Genomic DNA, 21,910 nt, shown 5'->3' on the forward strand with positions numbered 1-21,910 from the left:
TATTACTGTAGTAACTTCACAGCTACCCTGACATTTTTACAACTTCCCATTTTGCTGATCAGGCAACTGAGACAAAGACCCACAGTTTTATTTAAGCACTAAGCTCTTGTTGAGTTCAGTGGGTCAGTAATGTCGTAAAACACCTGCCTACTGCAGATAACGAGAACCTGTAAATTCTGTTGACTTTTTTTCTAGTAGTGAAGGGCCCTGTTACAACGTGGAGCGCTGCACTTTCTGCTGTAGGGCTCTGTACGAAAAAAAAACATTAAGTACAGAAATCTGTACCATTAAATATATCTATATATAGATTGGAAATAAAATTGCACTACAAAGCAAACCTCAGTTTGGTGTATCTTCGGGGGTAGTAAACTTTTTGATCATTTTGTCTTTCATATTTTTTTTAACCTCTTGTATAAATGCCCAGATACTATTTCTTCCCTGTTCTGCTACGAAAAACAGGCAAGAACAAGCGAAACTATTTTAAAAGTTACTGTACAAATGTCTCCCAGTATATCAGATGTTACTGGTAGAATTCAAGTCTGGAACATGAAAGTCACGATGTGACCTTTAGAGATAAGGTGTCCCAGGTAAGAGGATACCAGATCAATCCTGCCCAGTGTCCTGTTCCACTAACAGCCACTATTACAATTCCCCTTCACCTAGGGATTACGTGAAGAAGCATCACTTTCTGTTTGCTTGAACTCCACAAGAATTTAAGGGAGGTATGAGTGAAGCAGCTACTACTGGAAGGTGCATATATCACCAAAATTTACTTCATTCTGCCTTTTACCCACAGTTAAAGGTATGGTTTTACAACTGTCCTAAACCAGCAGGATCACCTTCATGCTAAGTCTCTTGTGATCTCTTTCCTGGTGACTTGCTGCCCACCACACCCTCAGCAGTCCTCTCGGAAAGGGGGGTATGAATCCATGACTGCCTTTCTCGAAACAGCAGTCTTGTATCATTTAAAGAATGCTTATCCTAGATCAGTGGAGATCCAAAGCGAGGGATAAAAAAACTCTCTGAAAGTCACCTTACTATGGTTACTCTTACTGAGTTCAAGTTTTCAAATGCTACTGAGGGACTATGAAGCCTCTAATTTTCCAAGTTAATGGCATTTCAAGAACTGTCTTCTAAAGTTCCTTTTGAAAGTAATACTTATATTCTTGAACCATTGAGCACCTTTTTACAACCCTGTTTTTATCATCAGATAAAGACAAATAAAACAATTAAAAGAAAATACCAAAATAATCAAATATTGAAAGACACCATAGAAGGATCATCCAGTAAGACATAGACAAGAGGGGGACCCCCTAACAAAATTAAAATAAAAAAAAAAGAAGGATCCCTGTACATTATTTACTCTACAAAACAAGACTATATGATTACAAATAATTCCAATACAGGAAACAAACAAAAGGATTTAGTCAGTCACTAAAGACAGTAGGATACTCAATCTATGTACATAAACAACTGGAGGACAGCTTAGGAAAAATTATTTAATATTTAAAATGATTACACAATGAAAGGCATTTGCGAGGAAGATAAATATCACAAGATGAGATGCAGTATAATTAGATCATTTAACCTTTCTTTAGTTCAATAATATTTCAGTTTACTTACAGTCTCTTCATAGATTCTAAGTGACTAAATGTTCCAGGAATCAAATGAGCTATTCTGTTGTTATGCAAAAATCTGTTAAAAAGCACAGAAATATGCATGTAGTAATTCAAATTTTGATACTTACTCATTTCATTTACATTCTTCTGAAAGTCCCTTAACAGTAAGTAATTTTACAAAATCAAAAATAACTGAACATTTCTCAGCAATTCAGTGGCTGCTAGTTTTTAAGTGGCCTCCAAGGTGTATTTGGTGTGTCCATATGGAGAAAAAGAAGCCACAAAAAGACAAAGTAACCAAAAGGAAGGGAATTCATAAGCATTCAAATAAGAAACTTAAAAAAAAAAAAAAAAAAAAAAAGAGAGAGAGAGAAAAGAGAAGTCATAATATAAATCATCATCTTCTTCATTCATAACATTTATTTTAGGCCAAACATTGATCACAGCTCTTTGGGAAATAGTTTTGCAATAGAAAAATATACCACAGGCAGTGCTCACTTCTGCATTCCTCTAAGGTCAGCCTGACCAAAGTGTTCTTGGCAAAGACTATATAGTAGTTACAATAAAAAACTTTAGATTAAAAATAATCCATGGGAATGATAAAAATATTATTTTCCAGTTTCAAACATTTGATTTAATTCAAACAAAGAAGCAAGCTGACTTCTGAATCTTACCCCAAGAAAAACAAACTTACAGCCTTTCAAGTTTTGGAAGATGGGTAAAGGAATCAGGTTCCAACGTTTCTATTTGATTAAAGTGCAGATACCTGAAAATATGTTAAACAAAAAGAAAAATACTGAAACAGTGTTCTTAATGAAGCTGAAAGAAATAAAGCATTTGTTATTGTTTACACACTGACACATCTAAATGGTGATAGTGATGTAGTGGTTTAACTTCTGTTATCATCTGAAACCTAAGAAATACAAGACATGACAAACAAGAAGGGTTTGCAGACCACTATATAGTGTGTGTTTCTGTGTCTGTCTGCGTGTGCAAAATATATGTACACATATGTGCAAAAAAACCTGTCTGAAAACCATTACTTTGGAGATACTATTTCAAACACTCTTTGCCAAGTCTAATTTTCATTAGTATGCATATTTGAATAAATACATATGGAAAAAATAAGGTTTTTTTGTTTTTTGTTTTTTTTACAGGAAAATGTTGCAGAAATAGAAAATATTTATGGTTTCCAAGAGAATAACATTTTTAGTGGGCAGCTGTTTTCCTTGCTATCACATTGAGTGAAAATTTCAAAAGATCCTGAGAAGTATCCTGCTCTAGCCCATGAATACTGGCGTTTAAAGCTATGAACGCTCTCAAAAGCTCAAAAGCCAGACAAATTCATAATATAAACCCAAGTTTGATTGAATTGCTTTTAGATTAAGGGATTCCCAGCAACTGGTGTACAATTAACCACCACAGCTGTGCCCTCTTTGATGCTGTTGATGCTTATGGGTGCTATTAATATTACACAGCAACAAATATTACACAGCTGTTAATCCTGTAAAACTGGAAAAGTCTAACATAACAAGATAAGTAATCAGGCTATTAATCTGACTGTGAAAAAGGATCATTCCAGTTTTGACTATGTTGTGGAGGTACTCCATACCTTAGATGAGATGAGAAAACAAGAAGTAATTGATAAGACTCGCACAAGGAACTGTGAAAATTATTTATAGACTTTGGATCCTGATTACATTCAAGTGTATCCAAACCTCCTAAATTTTCCTATTTGACCTCTGACAAACTCAGGAACATCTGGAGAATGTGCACATCTAGGAACCACCGTGGACTGCAGAATGAAAATATCCATAATTTAAAAAGAAAATCTCAGACCCCAAAACCTCCTGAAAAAATCAGTCCTTCAGCATGAAAAGTAGAAGGGCACAGGTAGTCCCTTGTGCTGGAACACCGCACGCGCTCTACTCCCTGACCTGAGCCGAATGGTCACCGCAGAGAGAGGGAAGAGGGAAGAAGCAGCGATGAGTGTGGCGAGGGATTGCGGCGAGGCAGCCAGCCCCGAGCCTGGCAGTGTCCCAGACCCCCTGCCAGCAGCAGCGTGGCCAGAACGCGAGCCAGTGAGCGATGCCAGGGAGCAGTGAATGGGGACCACAGAAAAAGCCAATAAATCAGCACAGACGTGATCAGGCACATTGGAGTGTCAAGTCTGCTTACTGCCAGTGCAACGCGTGGCCACATAGTGCAGCAGAGAGTGTGGTCCTGTTTGCATAAAGAAACAAGAAGCGTGTAATCATGCTATGCCTGCCAGTCTTCATCTCCCTTTTGAAAATACAGACCAATTTCATCTAAATTAAAAAGACAAACATCTCAAAGGCAGGTACTTCCTGCAAGGTTCATTCAAACCACCAGAGGAGAGAAAAGAGACCTCTGTCAGGTCCAGCCCTGAGGAAGGACCAGCAGAATGGGACTGGTATCTGCCCCATGGGCAGGCACAGCTCACCAGGAGCCAGGGCTCTGCTTGCCCACCTCCCCAGCATCACCAGCATTCGGGAAGGGGCAAGGAAAGATGGGGATCACTGCAGTGGGAGAGGACGAAGGGAAAAACGAGGCACAAATATAGGGTTTGTTAGTTCTTCTGGAGCAGCTTTGGGTTTGGCAAAAATAACATACGCTACTTCTTGTGCACCCAATGGGAATTTTTTCCTTTTTAACTTTGTTAATTCTACTTGCATTTTTATGATTCATGAGCACCTTGCAAATATATCTCCTCATCTTCCCAATAAATTAATCTCTTGTACTTCTTTGGCATTGACAAGGCAAGATTTGTAGGTACAAGTAATACCTCTTACTAGAACAACAAACAATGTCTGAGGCACATTGAGGCACAGAACCCCTCTTCAGGTCCCTGGATCAGAGGTGAGATTAGCAGAGACAAAAAGAACAGATACCTCTCTCAGATGGTTTACGTGATACATATACATCATTAAACCCAAAGCAACAGCTCATAACTGCTGATTAATAATCAAGACTACTATACTTATAGATGTAAAGAATACTTTATGTGCCTGAAAACTCATCTTGGTTTTCCAACCAAATTAATCAGTCTAAAGAATACAGTACTTCTGTTATAAAACCTGCCTTGTTTACAACCTCAGATCATCACAGATACAACTAGTATAATTCAGGCACTGAAGCACATTATAACCATTAATTTTACCTCATCAGAAATCAGAGTGCCTAAAGTAGCTCAAAAAAATCAAATCATGAAGTCCAACTGGAAAATACTCTCAACTGCTTCATATGACAAGTTAGTTGGGTTTTGCAGGTCTTTAAATCATGACCTCAAAAAAGTCCTGAGCAACTTGTCAGGCAATTTATAAACAGAACAAGGTGTTAAAAATGTGGACAAAGTAATTTACAACAAGTGTAATTCTAAAAAAAAAAAATAAAAAAAAAAAGCAGAAACCAAATTGCATTGTAAGTCTACAATAAAAAGAATTAAAAATCCTTGGCTTTACAACCTACACTTTAATCCCATTTTATCACTTAGGTTTATCACTTACATTCTTTTCTTCTACATACCCCACTAATACTTTTTTAAAGGATTTTTAATATTTTAATTAACATGAGAATTTCTTGGACTGGAAATTCACTTTAATGTCTTTATAGACATATTTTACGTTCAGAGTATAAAACACTTTTAAAAATAGTAGTATGATGTAATGAATTTGATATTAAAAAGACTTTCATAAGGGAAATTTAAAGAAAAGACATGCAAGAGTGATTTTTTTAATACCCTTGTGTCTTTCTTTTTTAATTCTGAATTCGCTATCAAGGATGAAACAGAAGGAAAGGAAATTCTTAAAGGGAAAAAAAAAAAAGTCCAAACCAAACACACCCAGAGGAAGATAAAGATTTGATCAAATAAGCATGGTACAGATTTTCTTTTCGTTACTATTAATCTTGGGGGATGAACATTTACAGTAAAATTCAGTCCCAGTGGCATTTTTCACAGCACTAAATTTAGGATTACATTTCTGTAGCATAAAATTTTTGTAGAGGATTACTTTTATCATATACGCCAATTGTTCATTTCTAATAGTATCTCCACATCTTTGGGGAAGTACTTAAAATCCATTAGTTGAGTATAATCTATGTTCTAAATATTTAAATAGCTTGTTTGCCATTTGATTATTTGAAAGAGAATGAACAAACATATTTTCCCACATTTATTAAAGACCTTTCCCTGCCCACGGGTACAACAAGAAGTAAAAGTCTTAAACCACAAGGAAAGAGATTTAAATAAGATGTTACACTAGCAATATAAAATATTGGAACAGGATACTTAGCAGATTATGGAATCCTCTCTTTAAAGACTTTTAAAATAAGGCTAGATAAATATCTGTTTCTAGTCATCTAGGTTTGTTGTCCCTAGCTGATCGTATTTTAGAATAATAAGGATTTATAATTCTCAAGGTCCCTTTCATACCTTTTAGGTTTGTTTGTTTATTAATTAATTCTCTTTCATTATTCCTTACCATAGGTATTTTTAGCAGCAATGAGACTTTAATCAGGCTCCACTGTGTTAAATGTTCATAACTGCTCACCTACAGTTATGCAAAAACCAGAACTCTTTATAATATAAAACTTCAAAGAATTCATAGCAACGTTTCAAAGATACTGAAAATTGAATTGAGGGAAATAAAATTAATATAACACGCTGCATCACTGTATGTAAGAGAGTTTTTATCTATTAGTTTTCCCCAAAATATGCACATATGTACACAAACTACAGTATAACTCTAATAACAGCTTATAAAGAACAAAATATGTTAATATGAAAGTTAAAAGAAAATGCATAATTAGTATTCTAGTAAAATTAGGTAAACAGATTTAAATAATTCCATTAGTATTTGGGGATCCCACTAGTTAAGGACTGCAGAGAACACTTTTTATCCCTGATACATACAGCTCTTAAACCATAGATATCTAAGTAGATATCTGGAAGAAAAACAACGTACACACTTTTGGAAATAGACCACATTTAGAGCTCGATCTTGGGATCCAGATACAGCAAACTCGTGACCTCCCAAGCCAGGTATTTGCGACATTTCAGGTGGGATTCAGTTGTTTCAGCACAGGCGTATAGAGGCATACAGCAGTTGTCTAAGCACAAGCATATAGAGGCAGCTTTCGTTGCCTTTCGGGTGCTCTCTCTGCCTTCCGGCTGCTGCTCCCAAAAAATGCAAGTTTCCTGCAGCTTTGTATTGCATTTGCCAGACCCAAACATATGTCTTGCAGATTTAACAGGGTTGAAAGTGGTACTAAGCAGCTACTTTTTGTCAGCTGACTTTCTCCCTTCATGCCCTGTCATGACATAAGAGTTAGGTGACGAAATATGTATGGCTCAGTGTGCTCAGTGTGTTCTACCTAACTGCCAAGTTTTTTCAGAATTTACTCTAGCACAGGCAAGTTTCAAGATCTGATTCAAAGATCTTATTCCCTTGGCAGAAATTTCCAAATAAAAAGATATTTCTACTACATCAGCAGCTAAGAATTCTGCCGTGGAGGTTTCAGTAGGATCCTGCCAGCAGGAGCAAATACTGGGTTTTTTCTTCCCTTATACATGCAACAGGCCTCCTAAATCAAACTATATTTACAGTTTCTCTCAAAAAAAACCCCAAAACAAAAAAAAAAAACAACACAAAAAAACCCCAGAAAACAACCAATCCCAAAACAGAAAACTGTTTGCTTTCCTGTTCATTTAAAAAAAAAACAAAACAAAAAAACCAAAAAAAACCCTATCAGTTTCATAATACTTCATTGGAACACAAGAAATTACTATGAATCAAGTCTTCTCCTAAGACGTGGACCGCAGCATCTGCTTCTGAGAGCTCTGCCAAAAACTGAGAGAGCATTTGGCTGAGTCAACAAATCCAGCAGCAAAATGTGTTTGGTAATTTGAGGCCATGGAAGCCTCAATTGCAGAAACATTGTACCGAGTAGTTGATACAGTCCCAAACTGAAGTTAGAGGACTTGGGAACTTGTTCATGACGCCTAACTTTTGCCTTGACAACACAGTCTTTCTCCAAAAATAATGTGATAAAACAGACTCTGCAGAGCCAGAATGTATTTTTTTGCTAAAGATGCATAAATCATAGAATCATAGAATCCTCATGGTTGGAGAGGACCTTTGAGGTCATCGAGTCCAACCACGACAAATCTCTCAAACTCTTATAAACTACAAATCTCAATGAACACCCTCTTATTGAATTTCCTTCCAGGCCTGCTGCTGGCTTCCTGTGCTCCTGTTTTCCCACCTGGCGAGCCTTCTTTTTAAGATTTGCCCAGACGAAGGGCTCCAAAAGAAGCGAGATTTCTGATGTGCACCCAGCAGGGCAGTAACCCCACCCCCGGCAGCTCACCAGACCAGCCATAGGCCCTGCTTGTGGCAACTGATGCCGCGACTCAAGTTGGCAACTGGTGGCAACTGATGCCACGACTGAGCATTGACTATGCCAGGCTCCGTTTCCACACTTCCCAGCCAGAGATGAGACTCAAACCCTGCTCAAAACTTAATTTCATACAGAATAATGTTGATGTCTCAAGTTTGGAGCTGAAGCTGATACGGTGTGAAATCACTGCAGGCAGAGATGCTTAACTTTAATCGAGCGTAAAAGTACATTCAGAAGGTGTTAATATTCCAAAGTGATTTATGTTTTCCTTTCATAACATAGATCAACAGGAAATACAGCAAACGAAAAAAGGAAAAATGTTGCCACTTGCAGCATATCAGGCTTGTGGCATGGGGAAGAATATTATTTTGGAAGTAATTCAATATATGGGCCTCAATATTGAAAATTCTACACAGAAAATAAAAATTGGTATTAGCATGCAAGGAAGCCCTACCAGTTGCTGCCAATATGCTGCAGTAATCATTTCTAGAGTAGGAGGAAGAGGAAGAGAAAGGCATTAAGGAAACAAATGACATTTATGTATGTTTTAATAATTATCACTTTTGATTGATATAGAAGCTCTTCCTTCAAAAGGTCTCTATTGCCCTCTAAAATGAACGTGTATGGTTTTGTAACCATCCGAAGTGTCATTTTATTTCAGACACACACTGTGTCCACTTACACCCACTAGAGCTTTATAGTAACAAGAAAACTGGTACATATCCTAGAAAATTTGTAATACAGTGATAACTATCAGGAGTTTCAAAATTTATGTTGGTCCTAGAAGAAAGACGTCGTCTTCTTCAGACACCTTTCTGAAGAAGCACCTAAAATTTATATGCTACAAAACTCATTGGTCTAGTACCATTATTTGGCAGTCAAACTGTGCAATAGCTCTTTCTGTTTTTCTAAACATTACCACAATAGATCTATAGCAAAGCTTTCTGATTATAAAATAAAATACGCTTAATGGAATCAATACAATCAGTTTTTGTCATGCTAAGGACTGCATTTTTCATTCTTTTTCAACAGAAATTATTTTTCAATCATTATAGAGGAAAATGAGTATGCTTTTAATCAGTCTCTCTAGAAGACATTACTGAAACATCTACATTACAAACAATGAAATTTCTTACTTTTTAAACATCAGTATATGGCAATGATTAACACCTATCAAGAATAGTAAGGTTTTAATTTTAAAATCTCTTCTTGTTTTAAAATATAACAAAACTGAGTTAAACTTCAAGACACTAATTCAGCTTTAAACAAAAACAAAGTAACTGCCGCAGTCAAAGGAATTGCAACGTTATAAAACCTACAGAAATGAAATCAGAATCTCTCTCTGAGCAATACGCATTAGTTTTCAACATTTTCCACAATAATGCTTCTTCTTTGTCAAAGCTATGTAACAATGTATAGGGACACCGGGAATGCAAATCACAAATGAAAGACAAACACAGAAATGAGGAATTTGACACAGAGATCAATTGTGTTTTTTCACATGCAAATGATTATGGGGCTCTCTGCCTAACAACCCAGGGAGTGCGGACATGCAGAGCATGCAGGCAGGATGTACGGATCAAGGCGTGCACTTTTCCTCTGCAGGGGAACCATGGAGATGACAGCACAGAAGAGAAAAGGCACTTACAGTTGTTCTAGAGAGGCAAGTCCTTTAAATGCTTGCCTGTCAATTGACTGGATTTCATTCTTGTACAAATAGCTGAAACAAGAAACAATCAGTAATATTAGTACACAAAAAGAGCTACATGAAGGTGGAAAAGAAGAATTAAGTTGACACGTGAAGACAGTTTTTCAACTACATATTAGGAAAAAATACAAAACAAAAACTAAACACATACACATAAAAATACTTTGCTTTTGAGATTTCATCCCAAATGTTTGCCAGGAAAGACAGAAGTCTGGGGCCTTGTAGGCCATGAGGCTGTCACCCGGATGGTCTTGGGCTTCCCAGTCCTCACTGTTGTTACTTACTGTTTCTTTGCCCCTCAGTTTCTTGATGGGCTTGCCAAAAGTCAAAATCAATTCAACTCAATGGGACAGAATTGCATCAGATGTGCCTTTACCAGAACACACCGGGGACGCCATGGGCCTCTTGGTTTCTTTAAAATATCTCATCTGAATACTGGTACAAATATTCCAATTATGATGGAATAAGTCTTTTTACTGGACTTGGAGAACAAACAGTGAGAATTTCTATAACTCTGCCTGTGTCACCTTTTGAATATTTAAAAAAAAGATACAAGTTAGAATATTGGTATCACATCCATAAAACAGCATTGTATATTTGCTTTATCACTGTGTATAAAACGGACAGTAGGTCCCCATTGATACTCAATAATATAAACAGAATAAACATATGCAGAGTACCAGTACGTTCACATGTGTTGTCTATACCTTTTCTACAGAATTAAATTAAAATAAAATAAATCAGGACGGATCAGTGTATGTGCTCACGTTTGTCATGCTTTTAACAGCAAGAATGGTTTACTGAGAGGGTGTCGGAGAAAAATCACGCAGTTTAGCTGACGACTGCAGTTTCTGCCTGGAGGCAGCAAGTGAAAATACTTCTGTGGTTCAGTGTTGGTCACTCTCTTTTTGCGTTAGGGTTAGGAAGAGGTTCACACAGTTAAGAACTTCTCACAATTATTTGACAAACGATTTGAAACTCAGTTAATCAGGCATGGATCTCTATGAAGAAGGGATGAAGTGACTTTGGACCACAAATGGCTTTATTAGCAGGCGTTTTATTAGTAGTGGTTTTGGCCTTTCTGTTATTACAGTTTTCAGTAACTTACTGGAAATACCACAAACTTCTTTTGATGCAACAGATAAAACACTGGCTCTGCTGGAGTTGGTGGCAGTTTGGCAGTTTTTACACTGACTTGACAATGGGCAACATTTCACAGTAGGCCCTAACAAATTGCAGGTATCTGAGGTTTGGGGGACAATATGGAGTAGTATCCATCCCTTGAGTCTAAACTTAATTTACCAATGCATTGCTTGCTGAGATTACACCACATTGATATACAGAGACTCAGGTGTGCCTAATTAACACAGATACACATCTGAACAAAAAGCAGAGTTCCTCCAATAACAGAATAACACGGAAGCAAAAATTTCTGATGTTTTTTAAATGCTCAAAATTAAACTGGAAAATAATACTATGATGTGAAATTACTGTAAAATCTTTAAAAACACTTTGAAAAGAGAGATAGTAGATGTATTAGACACTTTGGATGATGAATTGTTTTTTTATTCTATTTGAAAATAATATTATTTCACGAATATTTGAATACTTGTTTTGACTCAGATTTACCAATTCATTTGAGGATCATAGTCATTACAATTTTTTCTCTCCATAATTTTCCTCTCTGTATGATACTAAATTCCTGTCTTATTTTCCAGCAAGAATTTTAAATGCACCATTTCTTCTCACTCCTCAGAAAATTTCAAGGACTGAACAGCTAAAGTGTTATTTACCTTTCTTAATAGACTCCACTTGTGAGTATGGAAATTCCTCTTGTTCCTCTGAGCACTAAACTTCTGATCAGACCAGTGAACCAGAGTGGGCTAAGATGGTTTTAATAACCAACCTCAGTTAAGTATCTCTTGTGGGCATTTAAATAATTTGATTAAAGAAATCTGAATTCATCCAATTTTTTTAATATTTTTTTTTTTGCCAGAATCACTCTTTTATTTACTTTCTGCAGACAATATAAGGCAGAGTGAAAAACAAAGATGGGTTAGAGGAAGACTGGGATAATGGCTTTGTAGCTTTGCAGATTTCTGCCACCATACTGCAAGGAAGGGAGCAGCCTTTTGTGTCCCCTTTTGGAGCTCCTACCAATCCACTGTCGTGGGACTTTATTTGGGACTCAGCTTTAAACTACAGCTTTGTCCATTCTGATCAGAAAAGCCTCAGCTGCAGGACACTCAACTGACCTCAGTCAACCATGTCCCCCCTCCACAGAGAAAGCCCTGCAACCCCAAGGCTACAAAAACTATGTCCTATGACAGATGTGTTAACCAGACTTTCATTTAATTATGTAGATGTTTCCCTCAGGATATTAACAGAAAGGAAAATACATCAATATTTGAATTGAGAGATGACAGAATACAAAATACAAATAATTAGCACTCACAAAAAAAAATATTTATGTCTTTCTAAAATGCTACTGTGCCTAACAAGTAAAACTTTGTAAACACAGCACTAATCTTTAACAAAAACATTCTCAAAATTTATCCTGGTTACATTAGCAGAAAACAGATTTACGGTATAATTAGGCAAAAACTAATTTATTGTTTAATTTACCTAAATGGTCTCTTACAGTACTGAACCATTAGAATTTTACAAAGAACAAATAAACAGTGGATTAAGACGACAAAAGGATATAATCTATTAAAACATTAAATTATTTTCTGGTGATTACTACTAACTGTTTTTATAAGAGTTAAAAAAATAGCATTTTTCCAGAAATACAAGCAAGGCTGATAGAGGCCAGAGGTACTGGTTATATACTTGGGAAATGAACAATAAGGTAACCAGCAATCAGCAAATTAGAAAAAGTAGTTTTAATTAAAAAGTTCGCTAGATCCCCTATAGGGATAATTTTTGTTTAGTATTTTTTTAATGGACTGTAATAGAAGTCATATGATTTAAGGAAAGTAAGATCCAGATATATTTGTTTGGAACTGGAGGGGGAAAAAAAAGGTAAAAAGTAACAGCAATATCAGGCATTGTAGAGTTAAACTGACAAGTAAATAAATATAACAAAGTGAGATTTATATAGAAATATAAAGGAGATGGTGGAATTAGCAACATGAATTGCAAAGAAATGAGGTCTGGAATCACTGGAGGTGTTCAAAGGACAAAGTGACATGACCATGACAGCTCCAGTGGCAGAAGGCGCAGACAGAAACATGACCTAATCCCATTTCTGGAAGGGTGGGGTCAGCAGCTCAGCACTTTGACAAACCTACACCATATCTTCTACCACTATTACTTCATTCACTAAAGGCAAAACAAACCTTTCATGTTCCCTTTCAGTATTTTCAGAACTGATACCTTTCATACAGTCTTAATTTCCATTTATCATATGCTTATCACAGTGCTGTCATGTCTTGATTCCTCACCTCTCCATTTCTTACTAAGTGAACATGTATCAGTGTTGCTGCCAAAGTTATTTTCATTCTCAATTTTTATTTCTTTCACTTCCTTCACGCTAGCTTCTAGTTAACTGCCCTCTAAATACTAAGTACCTTCTCTTTATCTGGAAAGGTTTTTTAAATCGCTAATCTATATTTTATATTTTTCCATATCTCCTCCCTAAATTCTTTCTTTTCAACTAAATTTAACTTAACCTCATTTTTTCCGCTGCTGATTCCAAATCTTCTAGTATCCTACATGTTAAAATGGTAGTATTTGTCTACCTTCGATTCCCAATTATCTTCTCTCTTGGAGAATAAACTGTTGACTTTCAGGATAAGGAAGGACTATCCTACCAGGTTTCCAAAAATCTGCCTGCATCTCTATTAGGAGGTTGGGAAGCTTTTTTTTTCCACTCATCTTTCTGTACCACCACCTCTAGTCAGTAAACTGAATAACTCGCAGGAAGTCAATTAAATATGTTCAGTGTACCATATACATCACATACACACATACATTTTGTATCAGGAGCAACAAATTGCACACATGTTATCAATGATTTCACTCACATGAAGACAACTTTTAAAGTTTATTTTAGATGGGAATGTTTACAGTATCCTTTGCAGAAGGGGGAACATAAGACCCCAAAAAATTATACAGAATCACTGAAGTGCAGAAAGAAACTATATTATGGGTGGGGTCCAAGCTACTAATGCCTTTTTGATCCTTACTAAAGAACCGTATTGCCAACACTAAGGTACATGAAATAGAAGACAGACAGACAGAAAAGCAGAAAGGCAGAAAAAAAAGCATCCTCTTGGTTTCACAGCAAAACTATAGTAATTGCATTTCTTTCTTTCCAACTTTTAGTATTTTAATTTAAAGACAAATTATTACCACAAACAGCACAGTAAGATCACTCAAAAGTTTACAGAACTGTCAAAATTTCAATTATATAAAGAACAAGACAACAAATATTCCTAAAAACTAGGCTTCAAAAATCGTATGTGCATAATTTTCTTTTTATATATAATGTGAAGATCAACTTTTACAATGATGACTATTTTTAATGCACACGAAATTAAGAAAATATCATTACTCTTTGTCCAAATTTGTTCTTTGGGTCGACAATTCTGAAAACATATATACCTCATAAAACTCTAAGGTCAATTTCAGAAAGAAATAGTGCAAAAAAGCATTTGAAAATTCTAGGGCTTCTTTGACACTTGCTGGAAAAAGTTTTTGTGTGAAAGCACAAAAACTGATCTTCAGCAGAGATACAGGAATGGGCCTTGACATCTCTCTCTCAGACACTGTTTTTTCTTTTTTTTTTTAATAAATGTACTGTAAAACATATTTTACATATAACTACATAGTATAGAATTTTTATACATAGTTATATATTCAGATTTCCTAATAGTTATACAATTTATATTTTTATATATACTCACATTTTGTTAAACCAAAGCTGCTGTGAAATGGCAGGTTTTCTAAAATTACTAAGTGAATTATAAATTTTCAGAACCATCTGCAATCCAGTACTTGAATTCACATAAGAACACAAGTAACATCATGGACGAACGATCTCATTTTATGAAACACAACAATATCCATAAGATCAGACCATACAAAACCTAAATTATTCCAGATGATTTGGCTTTATAATATTAAATTCGGAACAATATTTATAACTTTTGTACAATCTCTCCCCCCTAATTTCTACTTCAGTTGATCCTATCGGGAAAAAATGGTCTGTTCTGTTCCCTTGGTTCCACAGAATACAGTTAGCATGTACTTAACTGAAGTTTTCAAGCTGACCTGTATTTATTTGGTACAATTAAGCCTTATGTATTAATTATCTGATGAGTACCAGCATTTTTATAACTTTAAGACTGTACAGTTTAAAACTAAATGTTTATACCACAGCCACTGAAACAGGCAAAAAGATCTTCTTAAAGTATATTTCAGCAAAACAGGGGACAGCTTTAAAGAAGAGCTCTCTGAAGCTGAATGAACTACCACATTGAACTTTATATTCAAATTTTCCAGGGAAGAAGAGGAAAAGAAAAAGATCTTCCTCTTAACAACACAGACATAGATAAACATTACTACATGTATTTGAAAACAAATCATAGTTCAGTTATCTCTTTTCACTCTTTTATTGAACTGAACAGAGTTTTATCTCTCTTTTACTACAGCTAGGCAAAGGCAAGCATGTGAAAACAAAGAACTAATAAGAACCAAGTCGCATTTTTGCATAATTGCTGACTGTAGAAAGAAGCTTAGCCATCCTTAATTAGTAGACCTTACATACTCCACTGCCAGATCCACCATACAAACACATCTTCCAACAAATACAATCATCATGGCCTTTAATAATTCAATTGGGGATAGGCTGTTCAATATTCTTTTTCCTCCTATTGTATTTTGACTAAAGAATTTTATTACTGAAAGGCAATACACGTAAAAATGAGACCAGGAAATGTAATCAAACACAGCTTGGAAAACTAGGTAACGTGACTGCACAAATTTATGTGATTTTTATTTTCCTCCCTTCTCTCACCTTCTTAGAGCTATTCAGGCTGCATTCCTGAAAACTAGATGGAAAACTGAGCTTATGAATTGTTTCCAAAACAGTGAAATCTCAAAGTGACCTTTTTTCTTTTTTTTTTTTTTTTTTTTTTTTTTTTTTACTGTACAGCATTCAAGCATGATCAATACTAAAAGACAATAGAGTTAAACTTTTCTACATGACACTAGGTAAGGTTGACTCCAGAGACTAGAGTTGAGAATCCATGATAACTCACTATTCATCTTTAGACTTTTACACAGATAAAAATAACATTGTTTGATGTCCATTTGGATAATTAATATACTGGATATGTTTGTTCAAATGGGAGAGGTTAGTCTTAAAATATACAGGGTGTGTGAAGACGTAGAACCTATGGCAAATCATACAGGTACTTTCCTATTTTGTGTTTAACTTGATTTTTCTCTTACAAATTTATACTGCAATTTATACTGCATTCAGTGAACAATTTAGGAGTAGTTAAAAAGCTTATATAAATTACAAGCTGCTGCAGACACAAATCTTGGACTAGCTGCTTTTAAGCCACTTTTCAAAACACAAACTTAAAAAGTACCTGTATGAAGGTTTCAGTGAACCTTTAAAGAGGTGACTCCCTAAACCTTTTAACATATCCCTTTTTAAATTAGCTTTTAAGTTGCATATAGTAAACAGCAACTAGTAAGTCCTTTAAAATCTACTGCCTACATTTATCGTTATATTAGCAAATCTCAAAGCACCTACTTATAGAAACAAAGATTCACAGTTGCCCCCACCCCATAAATTAATTTCACAGATTTTCAAAGCAGTTTATCTTCCAATATAGTTAGTCAGATTAAAACACAATCTCAGATTAAAACACTTTCCCATGCAAGAAGTTCAGTTACATATTGATGTAAAAAGTGACATTCATTTAACTTACAGATATTTCAGATTTTCAAGGTCTTCAAATGCCCCACTAGGTATTCTTTTGATTTGATTGTTGTTTAGAAGCCTATAAAAAGAAATAAACAGATGTTTATTTTAACATACAGGAACAGTAGGGAAAAAAAAATAAGTGTTCCAGCAGGTGTAATATACCATTAAAAGGAAAACTTCAAAAAATAACCAAAAAAAAAGTTTTTTTCCCCTAACAGTAACTGCTAGAAGAAAAAAAAAAGTGACATGCTCACAGCTGCTCAGTCACTACCTTGCAGTAAAACAATATGAAGAAATTAGACAGAAATACAAAAAGAAAAAAAATCTAAAAACTGAAATAATGCGATCTTTTGTACATTTTTGAGATAAAGGGGGAAAAAAATCTGGTCTTAAGTCTACACATTGGTTTGAAATTGATAAAATCGATATTAACAAAGATTTGCCATTAGCAGGTGCATTAAAGTGACTTTTCCTATATGCTTCTCAGCAATATTCTGTGTACTGGTCTCTTTATATCATACTGGAACACAAATGTCTGTATTCACAGATTTGGACTCATCCCTCATACAGTGGTTTTATAAGAGAACAGAATCCAAACGTAATGAATCCTGTCTTTATTCAGAACTTCAGGATCTCGTATCAGTGATTTGGACAATTAAAACTCGAGGCTGGCTATCTGACAGAAATTACAATTCAAAACTGGGGATCAACTGCAAACAGAAGTACAATCAAAGATGAGCAGAAGTAGGCTTAGCTAGTAAAAACATTTTGGTAGCACAGATTTGGTCAATACGCTTTTGGGGGAAAGTTTTATCATTTCTTCTGGTGTGAATATAGAGTGCAAGATGTCTCAATACATTTGTTGCTATGTGCTTGCAGGATAAATAGATAATAGTGATCCAAAGCTCTGATTTCACTACTGTATTTCAGTTCACACAGTACTTGTGTTCCAGAAAACAGACAATTTTGCCATGATAAATTACATACATTTAAAAGTAAAAATAACTGTCCATCTTAATTCCTCGCATGTATTTGTTTCAGAAGTTATGTTTGAAGGAACGACAAAGGAGATACTAAATTAAAACTACAACTGAAAAAGAAAAGGCTCCGGGGAGACCTTATAGCAGCTTTCCAGTATCTGAAGGGGGCCTACAAGAAAGATGCAGAGAGACTTTTTACAAGAGCATGTAGTGATAGGACGAGGGGTAATGGCTTCAAACTAGAAGAGGGTATATTTAGATTAGACATTAGGAAGGAATTTTTCACTATGAGGGTGGTGAGACACTGGCACAGGTTGCCCAGGGAAGCTGTGGAGGCCCCACCCCTGGAAGTGTTCAAGGCCAGGCTGGATGGGGCTTTGAATGGGAGGTGTCCCTGCGCATGGCAGGGGGTTGGAACTAGATGGTCTCTGAAGGTCCTTCCAACCCAAACCATTCTGTGATTCTATAATACACATACTATTTGCATTACGGTTTTAAAAAGTCTTTTAGAAAACACAGACTTTTCTTCAGAAATATGTATGATAATAAAGACCGCCATAAAAGGCAGCTCAGTAGGAACAAAACCTGCCAACTTCTACCAGTCCCGGCGAGCACATTAGAATAGGAAAGTTCAAAACATTAGTTTGACAAATATTTTGTATCTTCAACACATTTGCACATCTGAGCCTTTGAACAGCTTTGTTGTAACTCCATGATTTATTATGTGATATTGCAAAGTCATTTAGCAAAATTTGGAAAAAATTATACAGTAAAGGCCTGCATTTTTCATACCTCCAATTAAAGTATGTTAATAAAACATTTGACTGTAAATAATTTCCTTTTTTATTTTAATAGTTATATACCTGGTTTTGCTTTCAAATACTTTGGGCCTAAACCGCATTTCCCTCACCTGTGTAAATACTACAGCTGAAATTTGTGAGAGTACTTACCTGTGATAAGTGAGGAAATCTGGCACATTATCAAATTAATCATATTAAGTCGAAAGGGGAAAGGGCCTTAGGGTTGAAAAAGAACTTACAATGTGTTCAGGTTTTTAAGCCGTCTAAACTCTCCAGGCTGAATTTCTTTAATCCTATTAAATCTTAGGTCTCTGTAGAATAAAGAAAGAAGAATCATGTTATAAAAAAAATCTATGTATTTTTTTCATATGAAAAACCAAACTAAGCACAAGTCTTTCGTGACCACCGAGACCAGCCTCTGTCCATAAACCATAGCTTTTCATCAAAGGAGAAGACAAAACAAATCCAAACACTGACAAGTTTAAGCAGAGGACTGACCAAATCCAGCCTCAGGGGTCAATGCTGAAGGCTGTATCTCAGTTGAACCTCTGGTCATGAAGGATGTTCTTTTCCACCGTAAAGCAACTTGTAATGCAATGTTGAATTGCATTTCACTAAATTGAATTGTCTTTGTATTTTAAGTGTTGCTTGTAAATAATACAGTAAATAAAAATGCTTGTAAATAAAGAGATATAGAAAAATTTGGATCAGAGAAAAACTCAGGAAAAAAAAAGACAACTCTCAAGACTTTTAGGCTACTCCATTCTTTTGGAGGCTGAAGTGCCTTATGTTGTCCTGCTTTTAAAACCTGTAAATCCAGCTGTCCGAAGCTATTAATTTTCTTATTTAATTTTACTTTCTCTTAGTTTTTTTAATATGTTTTTACCATCTTCAGTTTCCTGTTAGATCTATAGCTTAATGAGAACTTCTCTGAGAAGAAGGAAAGCGATTTCTCAAGCAAGCAAGGTGCGGCAGAGCTGGCAAGGACAGGGAGCAAGGCGGCAGCAGGGCAGGGATGTGGGGAACCATGACGGCTGGGCCACTCTCACTCCTCTGTCCTGCTGAGAGCAGGTGGCAGCGGTTCCCACATCTGCCCACCTCCTGTCCTCCCCTGGCTCCCAGTCACATGGTCATGCCGCTTGCTTGCACTGGCTGTCATATTCCCAGCGGCTCCAATTGGGTCCCCCGTTTGGGGTCCCATTTGGACCAGCAATAAACCCATGCAAAAAAATCCCAGGAAATAATTTTCTCCCTGATTAGCAATTAGGGACTGCAAGGAAAGATCGGGACCAGAGGAAAGGAAAGAGGGCAGCAGGTCTGTCCTCTTCCCTAGCAGCAGACCAAGGACATCATGACCTTACAGCCTCTGGTAAGCGAACAGAAGGGAAGCAAACGCAAAGTAAGTAAAATCTGAAAGACTTTGATCACATTTATTGCACTGTCCTTCCTAGAACACATACTTATCAATTAATTTCAAAATGTAGGACATAAACATGTCATAACTCCAATTTTTGCACCAAACCCAGTCCTAATTAAAGCATAAATATGCACTGCAGGTAATACGTTATCAAGAGTCTCTCTGGAATTTGGTATTTAGTCAAAGGAAATATAGAAAAGCAAACGAAAAGTCAGCTGCATACTAATCCCATATAACCCCACTGGCTGATGTTGTACGTAATGGGGGTATAGCTGTCTGAAGTCTTTTGCAAAGAGCACACTTAAGCATCATTCCTCAGGAATCAGCCCATCAGGGTTTATTCAGCTCTGGAATAATGGTCTCAGAAGGACTTTTTCTACATAAGTGGTTTAGGATGTGGCCTACTGTTCATTGTAAGGAAAAGATCAGACATGTGGTTCCGTTTGCATTACACTCCACCAAAATATTTGATCAGTGACTGGAATAAATAAGGTATGCAAACTGCTATCCCTTATTTAGATGTGTAGTTAAACAGCCTGTAGACATGCAGGACAGCCCCCTTACTCAACTCCCAGCTGAACTGAGGATTTCCAGATTTAGAAGCGCAATTTGTCATAGCTTGAGTTTATTCTTTACAAAAGCACCTTCTTTAGTCAGAGTTAAACAGTGTTACATTTTGTCCATCATTCATGCAAGAAATACTCACTCATCACACATGAAACACACACGACCCTGATGAGAAAGAGATGCTGCTTATGAGCCACTGAATCTCAGGTGCTGAGATTTTCTAAACAAGCATTGAATGTCACAGCCAGCACTGCGAGAAGATACAGCAGATCCCTCTGGAAGCATCATTGGACATGACATTCCACTTTACTGAGAGCTTTTTCTACATTATCTGAAAGTTTATTATGCTTCAAGGAAGCATTTTAATTTTGATTAAAATTATCAAAAGTGCAAAATTCCAATATTCATTAATGTAATGTTGAAAACTGAGTATTTTTCAAAAGTCTCAAAATACAATTCCAACTAGCGATGTTTAGCTCCTAAAGAACACAGGACTTCTCAAATCGATATTTGTTCAATCAAACTTATCAATTTGTTATTGATAAGTTCCACAAGCAAAAGTAAATCTTTACCCAAAGTAGACACAGAGAGAATGCAGAATGTCTTTTTAGACACAAAAGAATATACATTCACCCACATGAAAAGCAAGCCTATTCCCTACAGCGAAGCAAAGCTGATCAATAAGTACGTAGCTTTCATAAATGCCATGAAGGAGCCAGTCCTCTGAGTCAGCATCAAAATGAGCACCCTTTCGATCCATCAAATCCATTCTGCAGTAACTTGCTAGGATAACTAGGGATTAGCAACACCAATCAAAATAATTTATATTATTTTACTATCACTGTATATAGTGATATTTTATCCCTACTCCTGACACTATTGCCTTTCTCATACAAAGTTTTTAAAGTTTCGTGTTTGAAACCCTACCCATTCATTTTCATTCTGCATAAACCACACAGCACCCAGATTTTCTCTAGAGCCCAGTGCATTTGGTATCTTTAAGTAAAATGTTTCATAGAAAGCTATGATGACAATACATTTTTACAAAGCTATATTTTTTTTTTTATAAAGACAAATTGCATGTTTTGTTTAAAGTTAGTACTACAGTTACATTAAAATTGGAGAAAAAACAATGTTAATCTCACTAACATGTAGGATTAGGATTTTGGTATTCCTTCAAAGGGGAGCTCTTTGTTCAAATGAAGTAACACTTCTAAGTGTTAACTCAAAGTTTTTTCATTAATTTTTCAGCACAAAATCCTCCAAAATAAAGAGCGAGGCAGATCACAAATGCTGCTCAAAATAAACACACAACCTCTTTTGTTCTTTAAATTAATATCATTATACTTCATAAGGTATTTCTTGTACACAGAAGATAAAAGTTGTTAAGCCATAACCACTGTAGATTTTTCAAGAAGAAATTCTGTCAAGCTGTCTTAATTTCCTTATGTAACAG

General features: G+C 35.8%; 1 protein-coding gene across 2 annotated transcripts in view; it reads right to left on the reverse strand.

Annotated features, from left to right (window-relative positions):
• PXDN (peroxidasin) overlaps nt 1-21,910 on the reverse strand; it is a 94,524-nt gene that overhangs the window by 48,099 nt on the left and 24,515 nt on the right. Inside the window, exons 2-6 of one of the 2 annotated variants that reach the window (XM_054195964.1) lie at nt 18,710-18,781; nt 16,695-16,766; nt 9,688-9,759; nt 2,314-2,385; nt 1,624-1,695 (exon numbers count right to left, since the gene is read on the reverse strand). In XM_054195964.1, coding sequence (XP_054051939.1) covers nt 1,624-1,695; nt 2,314-2,385; nt 9,688-9,759; nt 16,695-16,766; nt 18,710-18,781 — 360 coding nt within the window. The remainder of the gene's footprint in view (nt 1-1,623; nt 1,696-2,313; nt 2,386-9,687; nt 9,760-16,694; nt 16,767-18,709; nt 18,782-21,910) is intronic. The other variant, XM_054195965.1, reaches the window with a different exon arrangement.

Source organism: Rissa tridactyla, chromosome 3 (assembly GCF_028500815.1).
Source record: "Rissa tridactyla isolate bRisTri1 chromosome 3, bRisTri1.patW.cur.20221130, whole genome shotgun sequence".
Lineage (NCBI taxonomy): Eukaryota > Metazoa > Chordata > Aves > Charadriiformes > Laridae > Rissa > Rissa tridactyla.